The sequence below is a fragment of the Daucus carota genome, chromosome 2, assembly GCF_001625215.2.
Source record: "Daucus carota subsp. sativus chromosome 2, DH1 v3.0, whole genome shotgun sequence".
In the NCBI taxonomy this organism is placed as follows: domain Eukaryota; kingdom Viridiplantae; phylum Streptophyta; class Magnoliopsida; order Apiales; family Apiaceae; genus Daucus; species Daucus carota.
In genome coordinates, this window is record NC_030382.2 from 33,090,266 (window position 1) to 33,113,446 (window position 23,181).

Here is a 23,181-nt window from a genome sequence, read left to right on the forward strand (position 1 = left end):
TGTCAAATTTCCTAATAATGATAAATTAATAATTAATTTTAATATCAAATTAATTGTTTCCTCTCTCCGAAATGAGGAATAATCTCTAATTAATGATAGATAATATCTCCTAATAATATCTTTCGAATCCAGAATATACCATAACGCGAATATAATTGGAAGATAAAATCAACTAATTTTAAATAAATTACTAAACACTCATGGGGATAAAAAAAAACTTAATCCTAACAAAACTACTTTGGCTTGACCTATATAATTTGGATACGCAAATATTATGAAAAATGATCGGATATATCTAACTATTCGAGACACCTCTCAGATTTAGTCCCAAACAATCAAAAACCAAATCTGTTATTCCTCCGTTAATAATTAGCGTCAAAAGGAGGGATATGATTTTTCATTTGTGAATTTTTATGACTTGATTACCGAAAAAACTATTAAATTTTTATGATTTTTTCATTTAAACATGACACTACTTTTGTTGCAGAAAAATGCACCTAACTAATAGAAAACATAGTAGAAAACCCACTTTTAATCATGGTTTAAATGGATGTCCTATGCAACATTACTAAAATATCTTTTTTTATAATTTTAGATTAAATATTTACATAATTCATTATATACAGACCAAACAAGCAGTTTTTATTTGAATTATTAGGGTTCATCATGATATAATTTTAAATTATTTTCGGCTAAATAATTAGTTTAGTTTAGTTTAGTTTACATTTTTTTATTAGTAAGAATTTACACTTATTTTATAAATTATATATATATATATATATATATATATATATGTTAATATTGTTGAAGAATTATATTTATTATCGAAAATCATAACATTTGAATTGTTTGTTTTTTTAGATTAATACTAGTTCAATAAAATTTTATTGTCAAAACAATTACTAACAAAATGCATAAAAATATATAATATTTATTAAAAATCATGTAAAAATCTCAAAATATTATATATATTATATGTGCTTGTGTAGTTTGTACCCGAACAAAACACATTTATCATATTCATGGAGCGATCAAGAGTTTGAATAAATTTATAAATTCGATACAATTATTTAAATCACATGAAAAATTATCGATACACAGATATCTAGTAAGCTGATTGTGTTTTCAAAAAATCATGCTAACATTGTCCTCTACCTTCATACAATAAATTATGATTCGCTCTATATTTGTGTAAAATATGAATTAGGATTTTGACTTTTTAATTAGATAGTAAAAAATTAATAAAATTTGTATACTAATTAATTTAATAATTAATAACTTGACAATATATGTGACATCTAAATTTTAACTTAACCATGGTTATGGATTAGTGAGAGTGGGTTTTCTGAATATAATATTTTAAAGTTACTTGCATTATCTTGCAATAAATATACTATTATGGTTAAATTGAAAAAAAATATGATAGGTGCACATAATTGTGTACAGAAAATTTGTACATAATGATGTGGCAAGTGATGTGGTGGATTTTAATTGGAGTGGTTGGTGTAAATGCAGGGGGTCATCCAATTAAAATCTGCCACATGTCATTATGTACATGTTTTTGTACACAATTATGTGCACCAACCATTTTCCTTTTTATTAATCTAGATTGTTTTAGCCGTGGAGATCCATCAGGGCGACAGTCTATACAAAACAGCAATAACGATAAGAAATGGAGCACAAGAGCAAAACAACATAGCGTGGATCCCTAACTCAATAAAAAGATAAGCCTTTTTTCTTTTATTTTATTCTTTACACTTTATAAATATTTATCTCAAACACATAATTTTAACATTGTTCGGTTAAAATAAATATTTTATTTATAGTAGATTTGCATATTTATCTATTATGCACACATTAAGAGCAACTCCAATGCAATGCTATACTTGGTTCTATTGCTATATTATAGCATCAAAAGTAAAAAAACCCAACTCCAAAAGGGTGCTATATTTAGATGCATCCATGCATAGATGCATCCTTGGTTCTATATTTGAAACCAAGGATGGATCCATCCATGTTGCCACATCAACTCCAAAGGGAAGAATTTGTTGAGATATTTAATAAAATTTATAGAAGGTAGATAAAAATTAATGAGTTGGTTAAATTTGAAACTAGTTATAGAACTTAGCATTGGAGTGCAAGTTTTATTTTAGCACCAAAAAACACTTTTTGGTGCTATATTATAGCAATAGCAATAGATATATACTGTAACATCTAGAATTGGACTTGCTCTAATATAATTTTCTAACACCATATATATGTTTGATTTTGAAAAATTAATTTTATTTCAAAGCTCTTGGGAGTTGTGGGTTTGAAGACCTTGATAGTCGTGGATGATATATATTATTTTAAGGGTAAGTTTAAGTTTTGAAGACCCTCCTTAGAAGTCAGGGGTAATAATATTATGTAGACCAGATGGATGTCTCTGTTGCTTGTTCTGAATACCAGATGGTTATCTCTGTTTCTTTTTTTGAAAACTAGAGGGATGTGTTTGCTGTTTATATGATTAGAGGGATTTCTTTGCTACTTATTTTGAAGACCAAAGGAATGACTCTATTGCTTGATATGAAGACTAGAGGAATTAGTTATCTCTTTGTGTAACAGAGACACAAGAGACGATGATCATCGAATATCTTGTCTCTCACTTTACCTTTTCAAGGATAGAGTTCAAAGTGCACCAGTACATAATAGGCTTTTAGCGGCGATCAAATTAGGCTTTTAGTGTCGGCATTCCAGCGTAGTATATGAACGCGATATTATAGATACATCTCTTTTGCGTCGGGTAAATAATCGATGCTTACCATACGTCGACGACGCAAAAGAGTCCTTAACTGATGCCTAAAGTTGTATATTTACGTCGTATAGTCAAAGATCTGATGCTAAAGAGTGTGCTTATAGCTTCGGGGATCAAAATGTCGTTGCTTAAAAATATGTTTTTTGTGTAGCCGGTTAGAGTGTTCACACTAAAAAGTATGTTTATAGCGTCGGCTGGTCAAAACACCGTTGTTTAAAGATGCATTTATTGCGTCTTTGATCAAAGTGTTAACGCTAAAGGGTGTATTTATAGCGTCAGTTAAAATGTCGTTGCTTAAAGTTGTACTTGTTGTATCACCTTTATTTCAGAATCGACGCTAAAGCCACTTTCTTTTTTAATATAATATTTATACATATTATTCACATGCATGATTGATATATTATATTATATATAATTTTTAACCTAATATTTATATATATTATTGAGACACATAATTGATACGCTCTCCGTCCCACCAGATTTTTTACGGTTTCCTCCTTTGGACGTCCCACTCATTTCTTTACATTACAAAACTTTCCTAAAATAGTTAATGTGTCCCACCACTTTCCCACTTTTTCTTCCCTTTCACACTACTTTTACTCCACTATCTCTATTTTTATATATTAAAAATCAATGGGCCCCACCACTTCACCCACTTTTCTTTCACTTTTCTACTACTTTATACATATTTCTTAACCCCCATGCCCAAACCCAATGTAACCAATTGGGTGGGACGGAGGGAGTATGTTTTTATATTATATACATATTCTTAACATGCTCATCCTTCATTCATGTAAAGAAATCCAAATAGAATACCCAAAGTAGGGGGGTGAGCAAAACCGAACCAAAACCAAAAAACCGAACCCAATCGTACAATTTCGGTTCGGTTTGATTTCATTTTTTTCAAAATTTCGGTTAATTCGGTTTTTCGGTTTGAACCGAAAATAATATTGGTTCGGTTCGGTTCTTAAAATAATATTTCTGTTTAAACTGAAATAACCGAACTTCTATTAAATCCAAAAAATATATTATATATACATTATTACGGTCAGTAACACTAACTTCCGGTAGAAGCGGCTCCCCTACCCGGTACTATACCATGAATCAGCCCACAAACCACAGAATCACACCTCCACTGTCCACTTTCCAGATTACATACATTCAGTTGATTTAAATCACACCTCAAGGGCTGGCCGCCGGAGGGTGTATGTTGCATAGGGGAGAGCATGGGCCGGTTCGACTTGATTTCGGGATATCCTCGGTTTTTAAAATCGAAAACCGCAACCGCCGGTTCGGATTCGGTTTCAGTTTAAAAAAGCCCGGTTCAGTTATAATCGACTCGGTTTCGGTTACAAAACCAACAACTATAAAATTGAAAAATAATATGAAGACATTAGAGCAATCAAAACCTTATAATACCAAAATGCTCAGAAGCATCTAAGGAATAGAGTCATTCACTCTGCATTTCAGTATATAAACTTGTTCATCATCTATTATTCCTGGTAGATCCTGCGTAACAGTAGTAGTTGTTGTTTCCAACACAAAACTTTCAATTCATATGCAAAGTAAATTTCCACACTAAAGTATTTTCATAACTTACAAATCAATGTAACAGTATGACTGGTTCTTTGCTTATTGAAAGGCAGGGATCAATTTTTGCTTACTGATGGCGGTTCTCGGGGCTCAGGCTCTAGTAAGAGCCGCAGGTTAATCAATAGGCTAAAAAAGAGTAGACAAATAATTGTCCATAAATATATTTTATTTAATATTATATATATATATAATATTTATTATTTAATTATTATTTTAATAACCGGTTCGGTTCGGTTTTTATCGGTTCGGTTGGGAGGTAAAATCGGAACCAAACCATTTAAATCGGATCAGTTTTTAATTTTTCGATTTCGGTTTCGGATCGGTTATATTCTGATCGGTTTTTTCCGGTTTCGGTTTGAAATCAGTTTTTTGCACAGTCCTAATGTTGCAGATGCAGACCCGTGTCACCAAACAGAGATGACTGAGAATCTGAGATTGCAAGCCTATCTTATTTACATTTTGGCTTGCTAGTTGGCTTAGTTCTGAACTTACTGATTTCATTTTCTTAAATTTTGGTTTTTTCAAAACCGAGACCGAACCGAAATAATCCGTTTGGTTCAGTTTGGTTTCAAATAAAAGTGTGATTCCTTCTAAATCCGGAAGAAACAAGTTCCAATCATTATTTTTGGAAATTACTTCTGACAGCCTATTAAAAGTAGGTGTCGAATTTCCTATATTCTACTCTCTCTGTCCCATTTAATTCTATACGTTTCTTTTCAACTGCTCTACACGCATTTCAATGCTCTTATAAAATATAGTTCCGTAACTTATTTTTGAGATTTTCTTTTTCTGTATAAAAATATAACATCCGAACTTTAATTTACAAAAAGAAAATTTTAAAAATATATTACACAACTACACTTTACAGAAGCATTAAAGTCCGTGCCGCGTCCCCGTCCCCCGATGTATACTATTCAGGGGGACGGAGGGAGTAACAAATACAATCAGATCAAAATCATCTTTATATTAATCAAAAGATTCTAAATTCACCGGAAACATTTCTTCCCTTGTTAACAAACATATTTTCCCTCGTATTTTTATAATTTCATTCCTGCAGGGGAATGGGACACTTTTAAGTTTCATCCGAAGGTTCACTAAACTTGGTACATTCCAAGGATGCGGAGGAGACGCCAAATTAATTTGACTACATAACTGAAACTGTATGGTGCTGACATAAGAGCAACTCTAATGCACCCATTCCTTACCTATATTTGATCTACATGAACAAGATTTGAGGATTGAGAACAAAAAGAGCTCTTCCAACGCAATTCCCTATCCCCTATTAATTTTAGGTGAGAGAAAGTTCAACCCCTTATTTGAGGGATGAAAAAGCTCCATGTCATCACCAGCTCATATCTCACTCTTATTTTTCTGTTATTTATTAGTGCAATCTTTCTCTCTCCTTGAGTTGTATATATAAATTTAAAATATAGGGAATCAAATAGGGAACACCGTTGGAGTAAAATAGCTTTTTGATCCCCAATATTTTAGGTATCCATTAATATATAATATTTTAGGGGTTGAAAATAGGGAATTGCATTGGGCTTGCTCTAAATGTAATATACTGTACCTATTATCAGTGAACTATGCATCTGGCCTGGTGACCGGCCCAGACTACCAATATCATAAGCAAGTACGTCAAACAAAACTATCTTGTTGGAAAACGTTGGTAAAATATTTTCCGTATTTGTTACCTATAACTTTTTTTAATTAGATTTATGACTTATAAATGAATATTTACAAATAAATATCCGTTCGAACGAAGACAACTAAAAAGAAGAAATAAAGCCTAACCATATTTTAAAATAAAGAAAAAAAGCAAGGGAAATGAGATGTGAAGGAGAAACCTGTAATTTTTTACTTTTATTTTGAAATAACCTGTAATTGGTCTGGAGTCCCTGAGTGAAAGAACATCAATCAAACATTCAAACTTCTCCAACGTTTCAATTCTTTAATTCGACATGGAGGTTTAGAAACTGTGTTAGAGAAATATATAAATCAATGTGAATGAAATAGGAAAGTTGGTAAATAATGGATTAATATTTTATTTATAAATTTATAAATGAAATGGAATTAATTTGTATATTGTAAAAATAAATTATTTTTGAAAAAGTTTTTAATGTAAAGGATCGAGAGACATTCGAAAAAGGGAAGTATGAGAGATTGGTTAAGAAGGAGAGACATTGAATTTTTTTAGTTGTAACCACTATAATTTTGCAGCTTAATTCTTACTCCTCCGTCCCAGTCATTTGTATACAAATGGTTGGGACACGCAGACCAAGAAATTGGATAAAAAATGAGTAAAGTTAGATGAAAAGTAGGTATAGTGGTGAGATCCATTTATATTTAATAATAGATTTGAGATAGTGGAGGAAAATAGTGGGTGTAATAGTGTTTATATTATTATAGAATGTAGATAGTGGAAGAAAGTAGTTGGTAAAAATTAAAATGATGTTTTATAATATACAAGTTGACTACTTTTGGAATGTATCCAATTGACGGGACGTCCAAAAAAGGAAACTGTATACAATTTATTGGGACGGAGGGAGTATGCATTATTCGTTTTATTTTAATATTTACATATTTTCAAATATCCTGATTGCATGATTAAATAAGTTAAATATTAATAATGTTTTTGTAAACAAAAATTATCTATAAGATATTATGAGTGTGGCAAATACAAATCTATATCTATATCTATATTCTATATTCTATCTATCTATATCTATATCTTTCTTAATACATGCTAATGAAGGCCCAAAATATTCCAAAAAATACCCACAAATTTGCGTGATCCATTTACCCATTTACCCGATAACCCATTACCCATTTCATTTTTTATTTGATTGTGCATTAACAAGCGTATATTCGAGCACGATCGGATAGCCCAAAGGTTAAGGGTTTATTTTCTGTCGTCCCAGGTTATGGGTTCGACTCTGCCTCACCCCGAGAATATCTTCGAACAGATACTCACTTTGTAAGGCTATAAGCCATCAATACCCTTTATTAATAAGCGAAACCACTTTTCAGCGGAACATCGGTACTGAAAGTACCAAAATTTGGTCACTTTCATATTAGGATTTTATAGTCATTGTTATATTATTATTAAAAGACTTTTATATTGAATAAAATTTTATTATTAAAGACCTCAACATTCATTAGGACAGTGAAAGACTTCTGTATTGATTAGAATTTTATTATTAAAAACTTCAATATTGATTAGGACAATGTAATATAAATTTTTTATTTAATAACAACAATCATTATAGAATTATGAAAAGATTTTTATATTATTAGGATTTTATACTTATTGTTATACATTTTTAAGATTTTATAATTATTATTATACAATTATGAAAAGACTTCTATATTGATTCGGATTTTATTAATAAAAATTTCAATATTGGTTAAGATTATTATACTACTATAAAAAGACTTCTATGGTGTTTAGGATTTTGTAATATAATATTTATCCTATTCGCACAGTTAAATCGCTAGCAATTTAACTTATGAAACAATCTATAAAATTCATATCAAAAATTGGCTATCATCATATTAATTTTTATTTAACAGTTATTACTATCATCAAAAAATTTCTATATTTGACAGGATTTTGTATTATAACAATTATCTTACTAATAAAAATATGCTACCAACAAAATTATTTATTTTAATTTTTTAAAACTCAAATAATTTAATATACATAACAACTCTATAAATCTTTTATCATGCTTCAGAGTTCAGTTAAATAAGGAGTTCATATTGATATTGATATAATATCCTATCAATAGAATAATAATGTCAACGAAATTATTCGTTTTAATTTTTAAAACTCATACAATTTAATTTACGAAATAAAGTTATAAAACTTCTATCGTATTTCAGAATTAAAATAAACAAGATTCAATATTGATACCAAAGTACCAAAAAAATTGGTCATATATTTTTTAATAATAATAATAATTATTATCATTCAATGTTTTTCAGAAGATTGCGATAAAGACCAATAAAGCGGTGGTAACACTGACTTGATGGAAACTTAAAAAAAATAAGTCATTGTCCATATTGCAACATATAATAAAAGAACCAAAACTATAGACATACGTCAAATATTCGTTTTAATTTTTAAAATTCATACACTTTAATTTACGAAACAAATTTATAAAACTTCTATCATATTTCATAATTAAAATAAACAAGATCCAATATTGACATCAAAGTACCAAAAAATTTGGTCATATATTTTTTAATTATAATTATTATTATCATTCAATGTTTTTCAGAAAATTGCGATAAAGACGAATAAGGCGGTGGTAACACTGACTTGACAAATGGAAACTTAAAAAAATAAAGTCATTGTCCATATTGCAACATTTAATAAAAGAACCGAAACTCTGGACATACGTCAAATATTCGTTTTAATTTTTAAAACTCATACACTTTAATTTACGAAACAAATCTATAAAAGTTCTATCATATATCAGAATTAAAATAAACAAGATTCGATATTGATACCAAAGTACCAAAAAACTTGGTCATTTATTTTTTAATAATAATTATTATTATCATTCACTGTTTTTTAGAAGATTGCGATAAAGACGAATAAGGCGGTGGTAACACTGACTTGACAAATGGAAACTTAAAAAAAATGAAGTCATTATCCATATGCCACATATAAAATATAATAAAAGAACCGAAACTCTAGACATACGTCAAATATTCGTTTTAATTTTTAAAACTCATACAATTTAATTTACGAAACAAATTTATAAAATTTCAATCATATTTCAAAATTAAAATAAACAAGATTCGATATTGATACCAAAGTACCAAAAAACTTGGTCATTTATTTTTTAATAATAGTAATTATTATCATTTAGTGTTTTTCAGAAGATTATGATAAAGACGAATAAGGCGGTGGCAACACTGACTTGACAAATAGAAACTCAAAGAAAATGAAGTCATTATCCATATTGCAACATATAATAAAAGAACCGAAACTCTAGACATACAAATATTGTAGACTAAAAAAAATTAAAATTGAAACAAGTAATTTTTAAATAATTTTGGACAACAATACTCTTATTTTGTGGACTCCATAGAACAGGGACTCATATTATTATGAAATAAATTTAAAGTATGATCAAATTTTAATATATAGAAAGTCTTATATTAAATAACAATAATTTAAATATCATTTAAAAACAATAATTTAAATAGGTATAATAAAAATATAATAATGTAATAAAAAAAGACATTATTCTTCCAGTAAATAACAAATTTTAAAATTTTATTTAAACCCGTGCTTGGCACGGGCTATCAACTAGTATTAGTAAAAAAAACAAGCGTATATTCAGTTGCCTTATCTTCCGCCGCATAATTCAAATTTTCAATTCCAGTTCCAGCAAAACCATCCTCAAACTTATGGATCATCTTTGCGATCTTCTACTCATTGATATAGGCATTGTGTTCTTCGCCGGGCATGAAAAGTGACGGTGTTACTACACGGGCAGCGGTTAGTTTAACTCTCCAATGGAGAATTGAATCTGTCTCTCTCGCCCGACCTGATAATCTCTCTACCCGCTCATTCCGGTTCTTAATTCGATTTATTTTAAGCGTTACATTGCCGCCGGGAAAGGATCAATTCTCCAATGGAGTCTCTCTCGCCGGAGCTGGTAACCTCTCCACCCGTCTCCTTTTTTCAATTCGAATACATATTTGTTTGCTTTTCAGTCTCACATCTTGAGATAGATGTTGCTTAATATGGTGGTTTATTATTGAAATGGATGTTCGTGTTTTATTTGTGCAACCCAACTGCTTGATACAAGTTTTGAGAGAAACTTTAACTGTTCTTTTCTAAATTTTAGACTTTGAGTTATTAGAGATATGTTGGTTTTGTTCACATAGATTATGTGATGCTTTAGTTTCTTAGAACATATGGATACTACGTTTACCCGGATCTGTGCGTTGCAGGTGAAAGCCGCTCATTTCTGGCAAGCACGCTGATTAAGCAGCAAATCAGGACGCCATCTTCGCAGGAAACGAAAATGGTATGTTGCTCTGTCTCTCGATCTTCCTTTCTCTCTCCGTCTCTCCCCTTTTTTCTCTCTTGCTCTTTCCTGAAATTAATTAGGTTCCTATAGTGATTGGTTGTTGTAATGTTGGACCGATAATCTCAATTGTATTGTGGTCGGTGTAGTGCAGTGATAGCAACTGTGAAAATTTTCCCTAATTTCTTAAGCCGTCGAATCTGTTGAGCCTATGTTTAACATTCCAAGCTGTTGAGCCTAAGAATGTGGTGATTATTCTATATCTGTTGGTCAACAATTGATATCAATTGAGTTGATTAACCAATATCCGGTAAAATAAGTTCCGAAGTGCCTAATTCCGGTTTTGGAGGCTTATTCAATTATCAAAAAACATATCATGTGATGAATATATTTCATGTTGTTAAACTATATGATTAACCATTATTTCAGCTTCCATTAGTGAAAGGTCTGTTATTACTAAACCATCTTTTACTGATTCTTCGTAGTCTTATTTATTTTTATTTGCTCTTGGAAGACATGGGCATCTTTTAAGAGTTAAGGATGATTATGGTCGAGGACATATTTATAATTCATCTCCTTTTTCATTGTAGGCTTAGCAGATCAGAGAGCGTTTTAAGCAGGTATTGATGCTTTATTTGTATTGGATATGAGTTGTATGAGTCGGTTACTTGGTTTTCTTGGTCACTAATCCCTCAAGCAATTTAATGAGCTACGGCACCAGTAGAATTTCAGTCATTTCTTCATACCTCTTATATATGATTGTTTTTTCATCTAGATGAATTGTGCAAGGTGTAAAGAATTTTATTACCAACAACTATGTTTTGTAAATTCTTTATTGCTTTCCCAACAACCTGTGCTTGCTCATCACAAAGATCCATTAGTTGGTAATTTTTTTAAGATTGTTTAGAAGCATCATGTATATTTCCAAAATTCAGGGAGGTTATTTCATTTCACTTGCAGCTCCTAGGCGTAGAGGTAGACGTCCAGGAGTTGAGAAACTTCTGGCACAGAGATTTGGCGAGGAAAGTGGCAACACAATAAAGAATTAGACTTCTGCAGAAGATGGTAACATTTAAATCACAAAGATGTAGCAATTATAGATGACATAGGATTGTACCCTATAGCAAATTCTGGCATTATAGGTGATAGGAAGTTTTTTACACTGATCTGCAGGTATATATAATCACTTTATCTTTTATTGAGATTCCTATTTCTAAAGGTTTATTCCAACTCATGGTTCCAGAAAAGTTTCGGTGTAATGACACTAGCTTTGTAATCTGTACAACATCAATTGCAGGAATGTATCGAAATATCGTCACAATGCCGGCAATTGCAGGTAAATGTGTTGAAGATGATGATATGATTCAAGAGAATCTGATTAACGAGAGTGCTTTATTGCAAATAGTTTTGGTTTCGCATACAAGGTGTTTGATTTATTGTTTAATTCTTATAAGATCTTCTCACACTTTTACCTTTTTTTCATTTCAAGCTACATTTTTTTCTCATATGTAATCTCTCCTCAGTTCTCTTCCTTTGTTCTATTTTTTTCAGAATGGGCAGCGGGTTCACAGGCATTGATAGAGCACAACCGGATCCCGATATAATTTATCTAAGAAAAAAGGAGAGCGTGTAGTTCTCAAGACAAGTAAATTAGATTTTGTGCACCATATATTGTACGTATGCTAATAAATCAATAAATTATTACTTATGCACATATTGTAGGCATCAAACATTGTGCCTATTTCTTAACGGGATTGCTTCTCATCACGAGTTTTAACAAAGTGCGGATGTGAGCATCTTTTTGCAGGAAGAAGAACAAACAGGTATCATATTAAAATCTAAGCTCATCAGTTTCTTTCTTACGGTGCAAAGAACCATTATTATAGGATGCTTGGAATTATAGCAGAACTCTCAAGCTTAGTACATGTATATCTGATTACGCAATTGTTAATATTCTTAGATCTTTAATATATTTAAATGAGTAGTTGAATTGGATACTTGGTAAAAAAAAATAGCTATATTTTAAAACAAAAATAACTAATATCTGTTATGTAGGTGCTTTTCACCGTTAGTTGAACTGGTCACTTTTGTTATTGCAAAAATAATAAAGAGTATGTTGGTATTTGTGAATTACAAATCAATAGAGTGTATTTGATTCATATTGTGGCTAATTACACTGTGAAACAGGTTTTCATCAGATTTTATCTTGGTCTGTTCTCTCCTTCTGAGTTGCAAGAGTGGTTCTTTTATTGAAACCATCGAGAGAATGGTATGTGTTCTTTTATTGAAACGCAACTACTCATCCAGGTAGGTTCTTTACAATTTTTTTATTTTTGCGAATAAACACCTCTTTCATGTGATTTGCATTATATGCCACCAGGAACTACTCAATGAAGTGTTATGCAAGTATGTCTGAATATCGAAGCATAATTCAAACTTTTTTTCAAGTTTAACAGGTGTAAAACCACAAGTCAATTGGTATGCAATGATTTTTTTTGACTTCAACTTGGTTTTAAAATGTTATATTGAATTGCACCCTACAAATTTCTATATTAATGCAATTAATTCTGCCTGTTTGGTGCATTGAAAGTCTCTTATTAAAAACACAATAAGCTATGAACTTGAGGCAACTTCTTAAGTAGAAATATACCATTATGCCTTTTAATGCACTAAAAAATTTGTTTATTTCTTTTTCGTGGTTATCTCAAAATCATTTTTATATTTTTAATTATAAGCAATGTAATTTTCAAGTAGTAGTCATCCCATCGCAGTATGTGATTTACATAATTATAGAAGTAGATTATGAACTGCAGATATCATATCATGGTTTGTCAAAAGAGAGACTGCTAGCAGTTGTTCACCGCTACTCAATGTACCCAACTGTCACCGCTGCAGAGGTTCCCAATCTCTCAAAAAGGAGTTGTCTGTTGCTTATAGATCCCATTTTATCTGCAGATATTGTGCAAAAACATGTTGAAGTCGTGACAGAGTACAAGCTGGAGTATGAGCCTGATCATAATTCAAGTGTAGTGGTTTCAAGCATTAAAGGTAAGAAATTAGCCGTTATTAAAAGTAGAAGAGAATATATTTGGTCATGAATACTGTTAGGATATTTGTAGCTTCAATCACTTTTTCCGTGTATTTCATCCTAACTCTGAGGAGGTGGACACAAAGACCTAATTTCTGAAAATCTCAAACCTGCAGAATAATGACCAAGTTTGCATAGAGTTTGCTGAGGTTCACCAAGTTTGCATAGAGTTTGCTGAGGAAGTGCATCCAATTTAGCAGGCAAGACTCACTGTGTGATTTCTTAATCATCAATGGACAAGCCACCATTCGGAATTCTTCCCGATCGACAAGTACCACGTGTATGTTTCTTGTTTTCTATATATATCAAAACTGCGGATACTTGAAAAGATAATGATTATTCTCCACGTATATGTGTTATCCATCATATGGCCCACTGTTTCCTGCGTTGTATGATTCTATATATGTCAGTTGTGTATAAAATCAAAGAATCTAACTTTTTATTGTAATATTTATGACTTTTGATATATAACCCATTAAGTGTTTGCTATATAACCCATTTAGATATGATATGGAGCTGCATATGGTTCACAAGGACAAGCAGGACAAGGTAGCTGTTGTTGGACCTAAGTTACTCGGACTCGGCTAAAAATATCCAACATGGATACGTGTTGGAGTGTCGGACTCGGCAATAATTTGAAAATTTTACATGTTTTTGGCTTAAAATAAGTCTCGGAGTGTCCATACCCATGTCCGAGTGTCGAGTGTCCGACACGGGTACTCGAGACAAAATGAAGAGTCCGGGTAACATAGTGTTGGACAGTTGTACAAGATTGGCAAACCAGATGCCTTTCTATCTAAGGTTACTCTTTATATTCTCCGGTATAGCATCATTTTAACATTTTAGCCTCTTTCTGGTGATTCACTTTCGCAATCTTCTTAAGCGTGCTAAGATTAGAAATAATAAAAACATAATACCAACAAAAAAGAGCTACTTACTGTTAATTTTTTATCTTTACCCTTCCAATATCACTCAGCTGAGCGAAGACATAGCGTTGCTGACAGACAAACGTGAGAACAAGGGTGTGGGGAAGATGGATGCGAGGGAGATAGAGATGTAGGGGATAAATTACTACAGATACGTGGCCTCACTGACTGTTCATCCCTCACTAACGTAGTTGGGCACTGATAAATGCAACACTTATTTATTGATTGCTTCTGATATTCATAAGAATCCGGATCAGTCTGTCGTGATTTGTAAACCGAGAAGAACTCATACCTGATGTCTTGATTTGTGAACCAAGGAGAACAATTCATATTCTACGGATGTCCGTGTTGATTCACAGGGTATGTTTTTTAGTTAATATGTATTTCAAGTTATATTTGGATTCTTATTCAGTTTTGGAGAGGAATTTGAGTTCATGGAAACTTTTGGAATTAGTATTAGATTATCTTTTGCAATTCACTTTTGTTTTGGATGGGATGCGAAGGGTCTATATTTGCAATAAATATTTTTCTTTAAAGAGGGAGTGAGGATGTGGTCATGTTGGAAAAAAAAATGCTTAGTAGGAAGCATCGTATTAGCGAGCATATGAAGTTTAACTGGAATGCCAAGTTTATCGGTTTTTTACACTCTGGAAGCTACTAAGCAGGTAGACCATCCTATCAGGTCTTGGGTGTAGGTGTGCCTGACACACAAGACACTTCAATCATCTATAATACTATGTACAACATGGCTATTTTTATTTATTGTAATTAAGTTTGGGTTTAATTCTTAAATATTTTTCAACGGTCTTTAGCTATAAAGAGAATATTTGGGCACTGATAAGCCTGGATTACCTTTACAAAATAATAACTTAGTTGAAAAACTACAGAGGTCCTGGCTGAAACAGGTAAATCAGGTTCTGGTATTAGTAAAATGTGATTATGCCCTTTATTCACGGCATCATCATCTGATATTTAGTCTTCATTTGCAACTCTATAGTTAAATTTCTGTAAATATGCTAAGTTATTAGTTATGAGGAAGGTATAATGATTCATTAACTTGACAATAAAATTCTGTGTATCTTTGATAAGTTCCTGAGTATAATTTCCGTGAACACATGTATTTTTCGTCAGAATATGCATATTCACAAAAATCCATTAGTTGGTAATATTTTTTAGGTTGTTTAAAATCATCATGTATATTTCCAAAATTCACAGAGGTTAGTTCATTTCACTTGCAGATCCTAGGCGTAGAGGTAGAGGTCCAGGAGTTGAGAAACTACTGGCACAGAGATTTGGCGAGGAAAGTGGCAACACAATAAAGAATCAGACTTCTGCAGAAGATGGTAACATTTAAATCACAAAGATCCATTTGTTGGTAATCTTTTTAAGGTTGTTTAGAAGCATCATGTAGATTTCCAAAATTCAGTTGTTATTTCACTTGCAGCTCCTAGGCGTAAAGATAGAGGTCCAGGATTTGAGAAACTTTTGGCACAGAGATTTGGCGAGGAAAGTGGCAACACAACAAAGAATCAGACTTCTTATGGCAGAGTGTCATGATTCTGCACAAGTCAGTTTGCATGTGATTCATTCTGTCCGTGATCAGAAGCAACAATCTGAATTAAAAATTTGGATAACTTTAAAATACTTTATTTCTTATGCCTTTATTTTTTTGATTATCTTCCTACTCGCCGTAGTTTGTTTATGTTTAATTTATTTCTATGTTAAACAGAAGGAAAAGAAATTCAGAGTTAAAGCACCTCATTTTACACAAAACACAACAGATATTCAGAGTTTAAGAAGTTTTTGCTTTATGAAATATGTCAATTTTTAAGAATCAATCAATCAAATATCACTGAATGGTAGACTATCTGAAGAATACACGATCATATATCCCAAGTCTGTTTTAGAGTTTCTGCAAGCACATCAAGTTAGTTGCACTCCTGCAAGCTTTCAAAATCTATCAAGTAATAATAACATCTCAAGAATGAAGCAATCTCCAAAAGAATCAATAGTCCTCCAAACAATGGAATTAAGATCATTTCAATTTCTAGCAATTATAGATGACATAAGATTATGCTCTATAGCAAATTCTGGCAGTATGGGTGATAGGAAGTTTTTTACACTCATCCGCAGGTATATATAATCACTTTATCTTTTATTGAGAACCCTATTTCTAAAAGTTTATTCCAACTCAGGGTTCCAGACAAGTTTCGGTTTAATGACTAGCTTTGTAAAATATCAGCTTATCTAAAAATGTGGAAAATAATGACAAGAGCAGAGTGAAAGGGATGAGCTAAAGCACCTCATCTTGCTAAAGCACCTCATCTTATATGAAACACATCAGACACTGATAATATAATTCTGCTTTATAAAATATGCCAATCATTGAGTTTTAATTATCACTAAATAGAGTATACTATCTGAAGGAATACACAAGCAAGTATTCAAAGTCTGCAAGCACATCAGAGTGGATGACAAAGATTTGGAAAATGCAACTATTTTCTTAGTTTGGAAGATGTTAAATTAATCTTTAACCATTTTTTTTTCATGAGTTGAATAAGTATAAAGATATTTTTTTTGGGATCAAAATTCGGAGCCGGAAAATCATCATAGATATAATGAAAATAATCATGGTAAGGATGGTAATCGCGCTCATCATAGTTTTATGTAAAATTTTGCAACAATACTGAAAATTTGCAAATTTTGAAATTATTAAATATTTTTAATAGGAGCTCGCGAAACGCGGGCATAATTCCCTAGTTTAATAAATAAGAATAATTTTAGCGATATGATAAAATGACAACATGAAAGAAACGAGTGGAGTTTATTGTATTTATTCAATTCAAACAAAGAACAGAACAACATGGTCATGGAGCAGAGCTTACCTAAACTGGATTCTGGACTCTATTGGGATTAATTTCTTATAATCTCACTTAATTTCGAAAATCAAACTTTTTGTCAGAATAATGGTGTGCTTATCTACTACTACATCTACTTGCATAGTAAAATAACCAAGTACTTAATACTTATCTATCATTATCCGAACTTTTACATATCAACTGCTAATATTTACAGATACCGAAGAACAACAACAATAATAAAACAACAAGGATTTCTCGGCTGATTCAACAAAAATTCGATTCGATTTGATTAATGCATCACCAACTAAAATTACTCTCAGATGAACTCAACAGTTGTTCCAAATACTCTGCTCCAAGGTCTTCCAATACCACCACATTGTCCATCTTCGTTTCCTTGGCCTTACTCTTTCTACTCAATGATTTTCTTCTCATGGTGTGTCTTTTCTTCAGTGCAACCACTGGAGAACTCCCTTCTTCACAAATATACTTCATATCTTTCAGTGATTCTTTCACTCTTTCCACAGGAAAATTAAGTATTGCCATCGAGCCCCTCATCGAAAATGCGGCTTGATCATACGCCATTGCGGCTGCCTCAGCATCATCAAATGTTCCTAGCCAGACTCGGACTCCATTTCTCGTCGAATCTCGTATTTCAGCTGCGAATTTTCCCCACGGGCGTCTCCGGACTCCTCTGTACGATTTTTCCTTAATGGGATTTGTGATTTTCGCGGTCGATGTCACGTCTTCCTCCTTGATTCGAGGACAAGAATTTGCCTCGGATGTTTCTCTAGCTCCCTCTGCCAAGACTCCGAAGAGTAACATTTCTTCGGAGTCATTGAAATTGAACGGAAGAGAGCCGTGTTCTAAAAATCGGTCTAGGTCCTCCCAGCTCCGCGGTGAAGGCGAGCCGAAGGAGGATTCAGGGGAGTAATCTGAAGTGAAAGAGTAATCCATCGTATAGTTTTTTTCGCTAGTGTAGATTTAGAGTGTTGTGTTGCTTCCAAATTCAGAAGACGGCTAAACCTATTTATACCCAAGGAAAAACAGGGTATTCCGAAAACAAAATAAATATAATCAAAATAATAATATAAAATTAATGGGGGGTGGATTATTTAAATATTAAATACAAGACATGGACAGGTACAGATACAAGGGAAAGGAGAGGTACATTGAGCAAGTTGTTTAAGATTAATACACGTGAGTCAAAACAAGGCCCCGGCGGCGCGGCCCCAGAAATTGCAATTTGGCTGACGTGTGCTCAGGTCAGCCTCCGTGGTTTTGTACTATTGTCCACGTGTCATGCTGAGAATTTGGAGGAATTGATATGGTGCTAGACATGTAGGGATAATTGAATAATGTTTGAGACAGTTGATATAGAGGTTGGGGCAACTGCAAGCACAAAGAGATCTGTCGATGATATTATTGCCTTTGATTACTTTGCTTATGGAAGGATGGGAAAGTAAATGGTGCCGAACGAAATCGAATTATTATTTTCAAGTCGAAAGATTGTACATCTTGTGATGTTGGTCACAAAGATGATTGAACCTATTAAACTGATTTCTTGACCAATAATATAAAATTTTTCAAAGTATATATTAAAAGGATATTTCATATTCGTTATTTGACAAAAGATAAGTGTTTATTTCATAAAAAATATAATATATATATATATATATATATATATATATATATTTAGAAATAAATTGATATTTCTATAAAATAAAGGGGTATTCGATTGGGTTTTAGTGAATTGTTTTTAATCTATGGATTGGATTGTATGTGATTTTGCTTTTGTCCGGATTCATGATAAAATGTCGTAGAGTTGATATGATATCCATCAGTATTTGAATACCATCATATTTTAATGGATTTTAAACAATCCCAATTGAATACCATCAGATTTTAAAGCATAATTTAAAATCCCAATTGAATATCGCCAGATTTTGTAACATAATTTAAAATCCCAATTGAATACCTCAAGATTTTAACGGATTTCAAATAATACCAATCGAATACACTCGGATTTCATAATTGAAAAAAATGTTTTAAAATCTCAATTCAATACATCTGTCTAAGACTTCATAAAATCACATTCCGTTACATTTTACATTATATTACATATTCCCTTTTTTTTTTTGAAAATGAGAATAAATCTCAATGAGAATCGGCAATTCACCGTGATAATTCTTTCATTCAAGAAAGCTTATTATCTAACCATCGGACATGCAAGATGACCGGGGAAATTTAGACAATAAAACTTTAATGTCCGAAAAGAAAACCGGTCTTCTTTTCCAAGAATCCTGAAAATAAAACAAGAGAAACAAAAAGAATATAAGTCGATATATTTAACAGATTACATCAAAATATTCCCACAATCATGATAAATCATGATTAAGACAATTAAGCTCTTAATTAAGGCATAATAATAAAATATTAATATCCTTAATTAAGACACAATTAACGCCCTCAAATAAGGCCCAATTAACACCCTCAATAAAGAGGCACAATTTACGCCCTCAATAATTGAGGCACAATTTACGCCCTCAATAAAGAGGCATAATTAACGAGGCACAATTACCGCCCTCAATTAAGGCACAATTAGCGCGCTTTACTTTCTAAAACCGGATCCGGATCCCGTCCTGAAACCGTCGTCACCGCCACCATCGGCCACCACCGCTATGCTATCGATCAAGTTGCCTCGTCGTATGCGAAGCGAACAACGAAGCGTATCACATGTAACACGAAAAATCGTCAAAAACACCAAAAAGCAAACAAAACAGGGATTAAACAAACAAACAAATACACACAAACAAACAAGATTAAAATCAACACCTTTCGCAATTCCACTCAAAATCATGAGAAAAAGAAAGAATATTATAAATAATTGTAATAGAAAGGCATACCAGTTGAGTCATGAGGAACCCCAAAAGATTTGAAAGTCGGAGCAGCATCATGTGACAAACCCATCTTCTTAATTGCCCCTCTCTCTCGATCTTTTTCTCTTCACATATTACATATTCTTTATATTAATAAATTTTTGCTTTGATGTACATGCACATTCATCGCTCTGCCAAAAATTTCCTGGATCCTCGTGCCGACTATATGTGCAAATATATTACGGATATTTGGATATTTGAATTGTGATAAAGATGTTAACTAAAATTACATTATTACACAAAGAAATTTAAATTCAAAACAACCCGTTAATGACGCAACTGCATCCATATGTAATTCAATTCAAAATGTTTGAGCTATCAGGTGACATATAGTGTAATCAACAAGTGTGGAAGAATGCACAAAGCAGAAAGCAACAGTTGATGATTAGAAATGGTCCAGATTCAGTCCCCAGCTCCCAGTTTAGCCTTGCAAGTCTTCCGGAGACCAATATTTTGGACCCATTGGAAAACCCTCCCCTTAAATAGGAATACACATCTTTGAGAGACCACATTATTTTTTTAAAATTTTAATTTTTTTTGGACCTTATTTAACTTCAGAAACAGGGTATTTCTTGAATATTATATTTAATGTTGAATAAAAAAAGACTTTTCGATGGATCCAAAACCGCCTAATTGAGGATGAAAAATCAACCAAACGTGCTCTAATTCCGGTTCCTACCTAGTTTTACTCGATGCAAGTGAAATTTCCTGCGGGAAATCGATTAATTGGACTAATATTATTTACAAAATTACAAAGAAAATCTAGTTGAATTATTTAATTGAATAATCCCACCGAATATGAAGTAGTTTTTATGTTATTAAATGGTAGTTGCCCTCGTGGGATAAATAGGATTTCTAGCGTCCCATTCTAACGAAAAATAATGTGTATATTTTAGTACATCTAGAACTAGCATCTGTCATATTGTTAATTGACCAGAAAAACGAAGAAAACAAATGCTGCAAAGGAATCTTGATAGTCATTGATGCATACAGATTCATGGTACATGGTCAGTTTTGTTCTCAGATTGCAGTCTTCACTCTTATTTCTCAAGTGATAACGGTTAAAACAAGGAGGATAAGAAATCTTCATATCTACATTCTACATTATCATTACTCTGTTTGAAAAAGTGCTAATCGCGAGACCCCGGCAGAATGTTACTCATTTCTTCCCGTAAGTAAATTAGGTAAAATTCTTGATTATGAATTGATTGTTCTGGCAAATTAATCCCCTTTACTATTTTTGATGACGAATATCAACATTATTTTTTCTCCAAAAGAAACAGGGAAAATAAATCTAAAGAGGAGAGTGAATTGCTGCCAGGTCTCATAATCCTATTCAACCCGGTAACTAAAAAGTAACTTATAGGGCTGTAATTCGGGGCGAGCGAGTCGAGTTTCGAGCCGGGCGTAATTCGAGCCGAGCCGAACCGGCTCGTTTAACTAATCGAGCCTAAATCATTGCCCGAACTCGACTCGTTTAATTTCACGAGTCGAGTCGAGCCGGCTCGTTTAGCTAAACGAGCCGATTTTAGCGAGTCGGGCGAGCGGCTCGTTTAATTTTACACTTAATCGAGCCTAAATCTCTACCCGAACTCGGTTCGTTTAATTGCACGAGTCGAGCCGGCTCGTTTAATTAAACGAGCCGGAACCTTTGCTCGAACTCGCCTATTTAACTAAACGAGCCGAGTCGAACCTAGTTACACGAGTTCGAGATGGGCGAGCTCACGAGACGCTCGACTCGAATTACAGCTCTAGTAACTTAAGTGGGTGTTTGTGTAGAGTTTTTAAGGCACGCTTTTGGAGTTATAAATTAGAAGCACTTATTCGTATCGTTTGTGTAAAAGGTCGAAAAGCACTTATAAAAATCTAAGAATCCTAACTTTTGTTCCGGTCCTTCTGTTTTTTTTCCAAAACACTTTAATCATTTGTAAGTCTTAACTAATTTCTCATTTTCACTTAATTTTTTTAATATAAGCTAGAAACATTTATTTTAATCTCACTCAAACCACCCTGAGTACGCTAAAAAGGGTCAGCGTTTAGCAGGTGTTGGGATCTTTATCAGTTATCAGTTTGTTATTCGCGTGACATATGAGAATAGGTCAAGAGAGATCTGACAAATAAAATAATACGTTTGGAATGATGCGATAGGGCTACAAACAAAGTGTTGAAAACTTAAATACTTAAGTTAAAAGGGACCAGTGATTCGTGACATGACATTTTGGCCCTGGTGCATGAACGTGAACTATCCTACTGCACAATAAGTCAATAATACGTATATATTCCGGATTTCACCCTCACGCTGATGCTTCATGGGGATACACACTCGTACACTTGTAACATTTCCTAGTGTTCCGAGAACTTTCCAACATAACATTCTTTTATCTCAGATACCGTTTGTAATTGATGTCGCTGACATCAATAACAGTTTTTTGCTGAAAAGTAGGTCAAAACTGTTTGATAAATTTCAAATTAGTTTTTTTTAACGACAGTTTTTAACTGAAAACCTTTTTTTTGAAAAAGCATGTTCTCCCATATTTTTGGAAAAAGCTGCATTTCAACTTTTGCAGGGAGCTGTTATAGATTTCACTATCAAACCTCATAAAAAATATTGGCTTGCCAACAAGGTGTTGTGTGATGGTAGAGCTCTTGTACACCCTTGCGGGAGGTCGGGAGATTCGACTCCCCAGATGTGAGAAATTGCCAAACAGATTTCTTATTTCTACAACAACACTTTTCTTTTACGAGCACTTTCTCAAACAGCACAACAATCAGTATAACTGTACAAGTATCACTGTTAAGTATTCCTATGATACAGCTTCTTTACAAAAATTACTGATACAGAGGATATAAATTATACAATGGCATATTCTTTTATCTGGGTTGTAGTTAAGTTTTGATAAATGTATTATATTTTTAATGAATTTTTCGATATT

At 32.5% G+C, this 23,181-nt stretch overlaps 1 protein-coding gene and 1 long non-coding RNA gene across 24 annotated transcripts; one reads left to right on the forward strand and one right to left on the reverse strand.

Annotated features, from left to right (window-relative positions):
• Positions 1-9,729: 9,729 nt before the first annotated feature.
• On the forward strand, positions 9,730-16,135 carry LOC108210010 (uncharacterized). Of its 23 annotated transcripts, none has more exons than XR_010288809.1 (12): positions 9,730-10,062; positions 10,361-10,437; positions 11,028-11,057; positions 11,398-11,861; positions 11,989-12,260; positions 12,625-12,744; positions 13,251-13,309; positions 13,393-13,485; positions 13,642-13,805; positions 14,029-14,811; positions 15,690-15,794; positions 15,896-16,135. It is a non-coding gene; the product is annotated as an uncharacterized LOC108210010 (long non-coding RNA). The 23 variants fall into 23 exon arrangements; XR_010288810.1 differs by having other exon boundaries at positions 12,625-12,706; XR_010288797.1 differs by having other exon boundaries at positions 12,625-13,485; positions 14,029-14,346; positions 14,502-14,811.
• A 1,332-nt stretch (positions 16,136-17,467) lies between these two features.
• Positions 17,468-18,320, reverse strand: LOC108208065 (ethylene-response factor C3). Its single transcript, XM_017378544.2, has one exon. It carries the CDS (start codon positions 18,264-18,266, stop codon positions 17,610-17,612), a length of 657 nt encoding a protein of 218 aa, XP_017234033.1. The 5' UTR covers positions 18,267-18,320; the 3' UTR covers positions 17,468-17,609.
• Between the last annotated feature and the right edge of the window lie 4,861 nt (positions 18,321-23,181).

Excerpts from the sequence above, each read along its gene's own strand:
- LOC108208065 (XM_017378544.2), bottom strand. The coding sequence starts at position 18,266 with ATGGATTACTCTTTCACTTCAGATTACTCCCCTGAATCCTCCTTCGGC.